Genomic DNA, 11,061 nt, shown 5'->3' on the forward strand with positions numbered 1-11,061 from the left:
CCAACACATGTTGTTCTCAGTAATTGAGCAATGAACCTTTTTTTCCAACAAAATATTGCAGTTACCTACTATTTTATGTACAAATCTTAATACTAAATGGAGATGGGAGAGGAAGGTCAACATTTGAGTTGTCTAGTTGGATGAAAGTTGTAAAATAATACAAGTCTACCACTAACTTTCTTTTTATTTTCTTTCTCCTACCACCATAACAAAAGATGTAACTTTTACACAAATCATACAGATCAATTTGGGCATACTGTAATGCTGGTCCTTTAATTTTTACATTTTCCTCATTTATCAGTGTAGACTAAATTAATTGCTAATGTGTCGATCAATTTTATATAGACTTTATCTGATTGACATCGATTGTATACTGTTGATATATATATATATATATATATACACACACTCTCTCTCTCTTTGTTAGTTGCTTTATTTCATTGTATTGTTGATGTTAGGTCATTTGTATGTGTAGAGAAAGAGAAAGAAAGTTTTTTTTTTTGTGTGTTTATATGTTTTTTTTTACATATTTTATGTATTTATATGTTTATATGTTGATATTAAGTCACTCCATGATAAAGAAAATATTTTTATTGGCTCATATGTTCTTCACTTGTTTAATAGTTAAGAGTTTCATTTTATTTCAAGTGGATTTAGGTCGTTTATTTGTAGAGAGGGAGAAAAAAAAACAAGAATGAAAAAAGAGAGAGTGAATATTTTTATTTGTTTTTTGAAATATTTTCCTTTGTCATATGTGAATTTTTTATTGAGAGAAAAAAGAGCATTTCTATCAGTTTATATATTTTTCATTTGTTTTATCATATGATATATATATATGTGTGTGTATGTGTATATCATTTGTTTTATCATATGATATATATATATATATATATATATATATATATATATATATATATATATATATATATATATATATATATATATATATATATATATATATATATACACATACGTATATGTATGTAAAAAAACATGTGTCAAACTTGTCCATCTAATTATTTAAACAAACGACAGTCATGACAAGTTGAAAATTTTGTTCTTATAAACAAATGCTTGACATAATTACTGCTCGTCCACATGAACAAGGACTCTTTGTTCTTAGGACACTTGTTCTAAGGACATGTGTCTTGGGAACAATTGTCCTTGCAATCAAATGGTGTCTTAATTGACTGATCTTAAAATGCAGCATGGTTGGTTAAACAAGGCTTTATTGTAATAATCAACCCACTCTTTATCTACCAGCTAATCCAATATCTCCATCATACAAAACCTATTAAAATTGACTAGCATGATTATACAAAAACAAAAGTAATTTTGGCTGCCCATGTTTCAATGAAAGAACGTGTGAAAGATTGTTTACCAAAGCCGCGAACAAAAATCAATTGCCCTATTTTGTATACAAATTGAGGGTGCAAGATTTACACACCCTCTTTGAGGTGAACATAAACTAATCACCATATATTTGGTTAGTAAAACAGTTGCAAATTGTTTGATATTGATATGTTGTAAAGTATTTGATTATGAAGGTCGGAAAGCAGATGTAACAACTGCAATTACTTTAAGATGGTTGAAGAAGAGACCGACTTTTCGGACAGGCTTATGCAGTCACAATGAAGTATAAATTTGTAACTTTAATGAAAAAGTTGGTCTCTTCTTCAATTCTCATTAAGTCTCACACGCTTCACCCACCATACAAATCCTTAGAAACCAAAGCGGGCAGTAGCAGAGGCAGGTGTGCAGGGGCGGAAGGAGGGGGGCTTGCCTAGGCCATGGCCTCACCCCAACTAACTGAAAAGAAAATATATATTAAAAAAATAAAAAATGTTTAATTGCGTAATGTATTTTTTTATTCTGATTTAGTTTGACCCTACCCAGATAAATTCGTTGGACCGTTTGACGCGACCCTAAAAAAAATCCTCGTTTCTACAGGTGTCGGGGCTGATGCTACGCTCACCCCACAAAAATTGTATCAAGTATGCATTGATACCTCCTAATTTTTATTTATTTATATACAAGTAACCCATTTAAAGTCTAAACCTCAAAGAATTAATGTCTCTTGTACAGAATTTTCTTTTCTGGCTGTGTCATTGAAAACAGGATAAATATTTCACCTCTTTTAGGTTTGCTACATAGGCTTTTTTAAAGGAAGAAGTCGGAGCGGAAGGCTCCTGGCTTTTTCATTTAAAGATCCTTCACTTGCCGTATACGATAGAACTTCATCAAAACTCTATTAAGCCAATCAATGCCCCCTAAGTTCTTTGTATCGCAGTATTGTTGCAATTGTTAATGGTGTTAAGTTTTGATCTCTTCAATCTGTCACTTTCACGTATAAATTTGACTCACAAATATATTCAACTTAATTTCGCACATAATTTTTTATTTTGAAAAACTTTAAGAATTTGAACCGCCCAATACCCGCCCATGACAAAACTCTATCCTCTTGCTCTTCTTCTCCATGTGCAGAGAGAGAGAAAGCGGGGAAGGGGCATAACGGCAACTCTTATCTTGAAAGCCCTAAAATTTTATCTAAAAGTATTAATGACTAAAATACCCTTAATATAATAGAAAAGGAATAGTTTTAAAATGGATAAAAAAAAGTATTATGAAAAGTAAAAAGACTGAAAAGTACATCTCATGATAAAAAAAATTCTAAAGTACCTCAACCCTCTCTTTTTGCGAGAGGTGTATATATTGGATGCATACAACTCGATCTACTTAGACTCCAACATTGACCAGCAGATAACATTCATTGATCAACTAAAGACGTGTTGTTCACACGATGTAGGTCCGACTTGGAGAAAGGGATATATATATATATATATATACATAAAACATAATTGATAGTCCCCATAAGGATTGCGGATATATGACCTGGTCAAGTACCACACTAAACCATATAAAACAGCAACTAACAGTGGCTGGGTCCCAGCAGCACTTGTGTGGCCCATTATGAACATCGGTTGGGAATTGGTCTATCAAGATTGAATGCACTGCCCGCTTAAACGATTCAAATGTTCCCACATGTCATGTTTGTCATGTCAATTTTTTTTGTTTTTTTTTTTGTCTTTTCCTTTCTTTCTTATAGAATATGACATTAACGTTTTATGTTTCCAGAAACCATTTCGATTAACTTCAACCCATATACTGAATTTTGTTTGGTTGAAGTAAATAATTAGAAATTAAATTATGGCAGGGAAAATAACTTTTTCTTCAAAAAATGTTAATTAAAATAAAGCTTTCTTTGTAAGCAAGAATTAATATGATTCATTTAAGATTGAATCGAGAGGGTACTGGGCTAAAAATTTGGAGCTGAGAGGCAGGTAGTCACTCAAAATTACTCCAATTTTAAGGGCACCATTATTATATACAAAATGCCCACACTTACCTATATGTACCGCCACTAGCACCAGAAGTGTGCTGGTGCTATTTGAGCCAATAAAACTATGCCGGACCTTTATGGGTCGGTTAACTGGTTCGACCCAGCCCATTGTCTAGCCCTAAAAAAAATCTTAGATCCTCAGCCACTAGCTCTTTTACAATTGTATTCTTGTAGAGCAAGTACAAACTAACCAGCTTTGTTTAAGCTAGTAATTTTGACTATAATACCTTCCAAACCAAACCATCTTTGGGTGGAACAGCTCCCTAACTATACATATTCAAATTGGATTTTACCAACTCCAAATTATTACTCAAACTGTGTGACCCGAGAACTAACGCCAAACTTCTCAAGACCATATCATAGACGTTCCTGCGACAAGGAACTCAATGTTCTTTGGATTATAAAACAAGGGGAAAACGCAAGAACCGGTTTAGACCTAACGGTTGAAAAAGCAAAATCTATTTAAGTTCACCGTCATACTCTAAACCTGTTTCTTGTTTTTCTTTGGGTGAGAACTGCACCTAAGTTGAGAGGCTTCGTTGCTCGTCTAGTGGCATAAAAATCTGCGGTAATATCTACCATCATCACAGTCGATGCCTATTTTCACTTTTAGATAAGTACAACGGCAGGGGCGGAGCTAGGAATTTCTTAAATTATAGTTTCAAAATTTTGACAGCGGTTGAAATATCATTTTTCAAAATTTTTATATAAAAAAAAAGAATTTTTTAATTTTTTTTTTTTTTTTAGAAGAGGCCAGCGACCGTGCCAGCCCACCCTTGGTTCTACCCCTAGGTAGTGGCGATTGGGTTTGAGGCAACCGCAAACCTATTTAAGAGAACCAGCTGTATCAGTTGGTCCCAAAAACAGAACTTCATGTAGATATGTACAGTCCAATTCAAATTAATCAGCAGATGAAAAGAGCTGCATTGAGCCCAGTCGGCCTGTGGCTGGTCTGGCCGGCCAGCGATACAATGTGGATCGGCTGACACGCACAGTCTTTCACCAGGGGGGACCTTCACCCCTTATTATTATTATTATTTTTTTTAAATACATACAGTTTTAAAAAATTTCATCTAACCTGATATAAAATTTTAAAAAATTAATATTTCGGCTTTCGTTAAAATTTCAAAACTATATTTCAGTTCTTTTAGCAAAAAAAATTCTGATTCCAGTTTAATAATACTGCCCCGTCTCCATTTCATCCACATAACTATGAAGTGTTATCGATGGTGTGAATGACAATAGGGGATAATATAATTAGAGTTTTAGAAAGTCACATTGTCATGTTGAATCTTTCGGTTGCTGTGCCAATAAAAAGATCTGATTCCAATTTTCACGTGCTTAGGTAGACTGAAGTTTTAACTATTTACAACTATTGAGATGACAGGGAAAGATCATAGGAGAGAAAAAGGATGAGCCTAACTAAACGAGTCACCTGTCTCTTTTTCAAGATCCACCTCCCGAAGTTCTTACCTTCGCCGGGAAAAGGTTTTCGTTCACAATTATAGACTAGAATTTTTTTTTTCATGAAACACTAACCATATAGTTAACAATTTTTCGATTGGCCATAAGGTAGAGTTACCTGAGTCTCTTGACGTTGTCTTGTGTAACTTGACTCAAATTCACCTAAGTTCAACCACTAATGTAAACATTAGATATGCCCTATGAAACCCCCACGTATATTATGTCACACCAAATTGACAGTATGTTATATTTATTTTAGATCTTGACGCAGTCTAGAAGCAATGAGGTTCATCTCCCCTTTGCTCGGCTCTCATGCACTTGTATCTAGCAGCGTAAATGATTTGGATTTGCCACACATCCAGCCTTTATTGTCGAAGACTTGACCGGTGAATTGGGGTGAAAATTTCCGTTTTTGTAAAGCCAAAATTAAGATGTTAATAATATAAGGATCGACTTTTCGTTTAATCCGGCCAGACTTTTAGCGGATCTCAGTCGGATATCATGCTCAAATTCATACTTGACTTGGCCATGAAAATGCATAATGACTAATTAGTATCTGGATTTGATTTTTTTTTTTTTTGTCGCATCCAGCTAAATAGTTATAAAGTCAAATTGGTAAATGAATACAGCTAAGTGGTTTCAAAGACAAAATAGAAAGCTAGTTAATTATAAAAAGGAAGAGGCTGATGTATTCGCTGATCTATTTTATTCGAAGTCTATTATATGATCTTCTCGAGAAACTTCGGGCTTTCTAAAATAATATTGGCAGTTTGAAAAATATCAAACTATTAAGTATGACACTTAAGCTAGAAAGTGTATTGTGAGACTACGAATGCTTGAAAATCATCACCTCGGATGACTTCGTCTTTCGTAGACATTAATAATAATAACGATAGCGGAATTAAAAAAAATATCCTAAAAACCGTCTAAAGCATTTTGATTGAAGAAGCACTTGTATATGCTTAAATGATAATCAAAACCATATGATATTAAAACAAATCAATAAGAAACTCTTCTGATGACAAAATCAAATTTCTAAATGAACACTAGTTTTTTTTGCTGTCGACAACACTGTTCTTACGCTTTTGATACAATCTCAACCTTTTTTTTCTTCGTCTGCTTGGAAAACAAAAGAAAATGAATCAATGTCCAAGAAAGACTAGTCATCGGATTCTGTGGTCATTTACCGGATCCCAGGCCTAACACTGACCTACATTAATAACTGATTGTTCTACCCTACTGCCCCCGCCCCCTCTCCCACTCCCACTCCCTCCATCTTCCTCCCCTCCCTTGAAAGCAAGAAGGCGGGTACGCCCTCCCCTGTACTCTCCTCTGAATAAGTGCACGCACAGAGGGCAGAGAGAAAGGAGGACGAGGGGGAAAAAGGAGTTTCACATGACAACCTTCCTTCCCTTGGAAGGAAACAAAGGAAAAAGCTAGGGCTGTTCTTGTTCAGAATCTTAGAAATTCCCACCAGAAGAAGGGAGAAAAATGGAGAAAGAAACCAAGAGGAACTGGTGGTGTTGATGGCCAACATGGGCATGCTTGATCCGTCATGTGTTCTTGGTTTGAGGTTGGAAATAGATGCCTCCTTCACCCGTAAGGAGACCCCAGAAAGTCTTATTGATCGACAGCAAGTATAGGATCTTGTAGTGGTGGTGGGCTAAGACAGATGCCGGGTCTTGAACGAACAAGTTCTGGGTCTTGTGGGAGCGGGAGGTTGGAAGAGGAAGATGACGAGTTTAGAAGCTGTTCTGCGGAGGATGACGAGTGGAGGGACGCGGTGGAGTTCGTAGATGACTGTCTCGCCAAGAAATGCTTTCATGGGGTCGAAGGTTCCTGCGAATCGGCTGCCGGGGAGGGCTATTGCAGGCTCTACTTCAAAGGGGTATCTGTTGGACCTGAGGCCGAGAGCGTTTCGGCAATTGGGGTCGTCCTGCAAGTGGCATCAGAGGATTCTCCTGTGCAAGTTCAGAAGAAGCTCGATTTCTACGTTGAGGAGTCTGTGGTCGAACATCTCGCGTTGCTGGACGGACTGTTGGCTGCGCTCCAGAACGGCATGCACCGGATTTCGGCGTTCACGGACTCGGAGGTGGTCTATGATCTGGTGAGCTTTTCGAATTTTGAATGCCTCTTTCTTCCATTTTGTTCTTTCATTCGTTGTTTAAGGTTAGGTTTCCTGAATGGACATAGCCAACATGGGTGGTGTTCTTCGACACTTTCTGTTTATCTGTATTAATAGATCCCATGCTGTGAAGAAAAAAAGAAAGAAAGAAAGGGGATTTGATATTACAAATCCGTGATGTGTGTAAGATTAGAATTTTTTTTTTTCCCTTTGTGGGGGATGAAAGCTCATTCGTCGCAGAGTTAAGTACTGAATCTGTGTTTGGTGGAAGTGAGGGAAGACACCCTCCCTGCTTTAGTTAAGACTTGATAATATGTTAGTTCACTTCCCGTGCCGTGATACCTGACATGGTTCCAACTTACGGAATCTAGTTTCCATTCAACGAACCAGAAGTTTTTGGTTACTCGATAAAGTAATGGTTCATCAAGTTGTTGACCATGACAGCAGCCGAATTTTTTGGACAGGTAAAGAGAATGGTATTATTCTATTGATGATCACATGGAGATATTATTAACTTTTATTAAATATGGGCAGATTGCGAAGTCCGAGATGGCGGAAAATCAGCTGTTAGTGGCGCTTAAGCAGAGAATTTTGGAGCACGCCAGTAAGTTGGAAGCATTCGTTCTGGAACTCGTACCCAGCCGTGAACTCAAGGCACCTCTGAAATTGGCTCGAGAAGCGATCGGTGTGGCTTGTTTGTCTGTAGACGGCTTGCTTGGAGATTCAGATTGTCCCATCTGCTGTGAGGAGAAAGAGCCATGGCAGTTGATTTCTATTGGCTGCTTCCACAAATTTTGCACACACTGCATGGTAAAATATGTCGATGGAAGGTTAAGATCTGCACAGATTCCTATTAGGTGTCCGCAACTAAGATGTAAGCATTACATCTCCGCTAAGGAGTGCAAATCCTTTCTGCCGGCTGCTTCTTATAAATCTCTCCTAAAAGCACTGTCGGAAGCAAACATTCTTAGCACGGACAAAGTTTCCTGTCCATTTCCAAACTGTTCATATGTGCTTAGCACAAACTATGTTTTACCTGTGAATACAAGTTCAGCTAACCAATCAGAGATCAACAACGTTCTTTGTATCCAGTGCCCAGAGTGTCAAAGGTCATTTTGTCTTAGATGTGCTGTGCCATGGCATCCATCGATGAGTTGTGATGAATACCATAACCTTCATATGGAGGATGGTAGATATTTTAACTTTCCCAGGAGAGAAAGGGATGTAGGAGATGCTGCACTTGATGAATTAGCAAATAATAATAATTGGACACGTTGCCAGCAGTGTGGCCAGATGATCGAGCTTACCCAGGGTTGCTACCACATGATCTGCTGGTAAGTTGAATCCGTCTGTATAATTAAAGACCATCTTAATCCTGTTAGTAACGTTTTACATGTTATTCTTACTCCGTTGGGTATTTGTGGCTGTGCTGTTAAACGGCAATTTGAGATTGTTGTATAGCATAATAGCTTGTGCCTGTTCATGCGTGCACTGTATATTTAGCTTGTGTGATTGTGTGTTTGCAGATGTGTTCTGTATTATCAGTACATTCTTTAACTGGAAATTATGAAAAGGCTCTTTGACAATGCTGTTAGAAAGTCTCTTCCATAATTTCTTTATGCCAAACTTTTTCAATCTTGATCGATTAAAGAAATCTCACAAGAAATCATAATTATGATACTTGAATTTGGATATCTTTGTTCCACTTTGATTATGTTTCTTGTCATTATACTTGGAGCCTGATGCTTAATATCCCTATGATATTGAGGATTCATATTTCTGTGTACAGCATGAACTTATAATTTATTCATTGTTCTTGCATAAGCACGTCCCATTATTAGAATGAAAATGGATCTTTGCAAATCTGTGGTTAGAATAGCTGCAGTATGGAAAATGTACGTCAGTTGCTTATAATCTTATAGCGTATGCACAAAATGAATCTGAAATTTGTTCTTCGTGGTTTGGTATTCACACATGGAGTGGCCATGGGGTGTAGAATGGATTTTCTTTGCTGTTTCATTCAAACCGAAGAGTTTGAAGCTATATAAACTGGTTATGTGGGAATGGCTGGCAAACCCATGTTGGTACAGCAGTTTCTAGATGCAGGTATGCTGGACCATTTTGGTACTTTTGGATAGGATCTGCCTCAGACCCAGTTTGATGATTCGATCCAAATTTTCAAGTGAAAGGCTCAGCCTTCCATGTTTCTTTGCCTTCGTTCTTAACATTAATTGAATGGTTTTATATGTATGAACTATTGAACTTTTAAACTATGTTGTCGACACATTACTAATGAATTTATGAACTGATTTTCTTCAGTTTCGTGGATCCTGCATGAAATATATATATCTTTTGAGGCATTTTTTTTCGATTGTTTAATAGCTTTTTTATATAGAAATCTCCAAAGAGCAATTGTTGACCAATTCTCTGAATTTTTAACTTGTAGTATTACTTTGGTTGTTTAAAAATTTACATCTTCCATGTATTGTTACACATGCATATAGTATGCTTCTTATTGTGTAATTGCATTTGTTTCTGGTTTCATTTGCACATGTATCTTTGTAAAATGTATACTTAATAACCATTAATAATTAGTAAGAGGCCTTTCAAGTCCATGTAGATGGAAATCAGGACTGGGAAAATCTACCCCAGTTTTGTTCATGACAGAAAGGTATGCCTTGTTTTAGTTAAGTTTTATGTTTAATAGGATTTATCAAGTTTTCAGATCTCACTTCAGATAAAGAGGAAATGTATATTTGCATCGACATCGTATATTTGACATCATCAATAGTGAAAAATATCTGAACTAATGTTCCAATTAGTTGGAGCCTAAAAAATGCTCCAAGGTCAAGCGTTTCTCAAGGTGGCAGTTAAAAAAATCTTTGATTAGTGTTGCATGTTGTTTTCCTCAGAAGCAAAACTGTTAATTTCTAGTTATTAACAATTCTGCTGTGTGTTTTAGGATCTTTGGTAGAAGCAATTATGTGTATATGCTATAGATGACAAAGTGTAATGGCAAAGGTACAAACACACCGCTTGTCAATGTCAATACCCTGTTTACAAAGTTCCATGCAAATGATAAGCAGTCCAACCATGAAAGGTAGAGTAGATTTCCTGTTGTGGCAAAGAACATTCAGTGGTCAAACATAAATGGACTAGAGGATTTCTCTCATAACTTATCGATTCAGTGGATACTGAAGAAATCTTAATAGGCAATTTGGTTTGATGATCTTCATGTGCAATGTCTGCACATTTGGGTGTGTATCTGTGGCTGTTACCTTCAGCTAATGTTGTTTAGTTCAGCTATTATGTGGTTAGATGGTAGTCTTAAAGATAGCGCAACTGCTTTTCCGTTCTTATAGAAACCTAATATGTTCCTTTTTCTGCCAAACAACTGAACCTTAGATGGTGCTGGAGCACAACTAACTTTTTATAAACCTTGCAGGTGTGGCCATGAGTTCTGCTATGCGTGTGGTGCTGAATACAGGGATAATCAGCAGACTTGTCAATGCATCTTCTGGGATGAGGACCACACAGTTAGTGACTCTCAAGAATCAGAATCCTGGAACTGGGCTCACCTTGATGAGCATCTTACCTTAACTGATTTTTATACAGAATATGAGCTTTCCCAGTTGCAATTAATTCAGAAGTTCCTTGCTGGTGGTTTTGATTTTAATGACCTCCCCTGTCAACCTCCATCTCAAACAAAGATGGATCCGTATGTTGACACGATAAAGGAACTTCCCTGGCTTGAAAGGTTTGTATCTGTAATTAGTGATTCTTATGATGACTATGCTCACTGAATCACTGGAACCATGGTACTTTGTTAATAACTTGAAACATCCTTTTTCTCTTCCACGCTTTTCCTTGTTGCATATTAAAGTATGGTGAAGTAGCGGCTGCCATTTCTGATGTCATTTCTAGCTTCTGTGCCTGCAATTATTGGGAGAATCGAATGCCGATCTCCTAACCCCACGGGCCGTCAAATACAAGATGCAACACTTACTTTCTAGGAATTGACGAACGGACCTTGAAACCCAGCATAAGAAATCCAGGACTTTCTTTCTAGTAC

The 11,061-nt window shown here is 36.8% G+C and overlaps 1 protein-coding gene across 1 annotated transcript; it reads left to right on the forward strand.

Moving 5' to 3' along the window:
- Positions 1-6,113: 6,113 nt before the first annotated feature.
- LOC116267724 (E3 ubiquitin-protein ligase RSL1) lies at positions 6,114-10,847 on the forward strand. The gene is made up of 3 exons (XM_031649596.2): positions 6,114-6,971; positions 7,524-8,323; positions 10,435-10,847. Exons 1-3 carry the CDS (start codon positions 6,537-6,539, stop codon positions 10,790-10,792), a joined length of 1,593 nt encoding a protein of 530 aa, XP_031505456.1. The 5' UTR covers positions 6,114-6,536; the 3' UTR covers positions 10,793-10,847.
- Positions 10,848-11,061: the final 214 nt, after the last annotated feature.

This window comes from Nymphaea colorata, chromosome 14 (genome assembly GCF_008831285.2).
Source record: "Nymphaea colorata isolate Beijing-Zhang1983 chromosome 14, ASM883128v2, whole genome shotgun sequence".
NCBI classification, from domain to species: domain Eukaryota; kingdom Viridiplantae; phylum Streptophyta; class Magnoliopsida; order Nymphaeales; family Nymphaeaceae; genus Nymphaea; species Nymphaea colorata.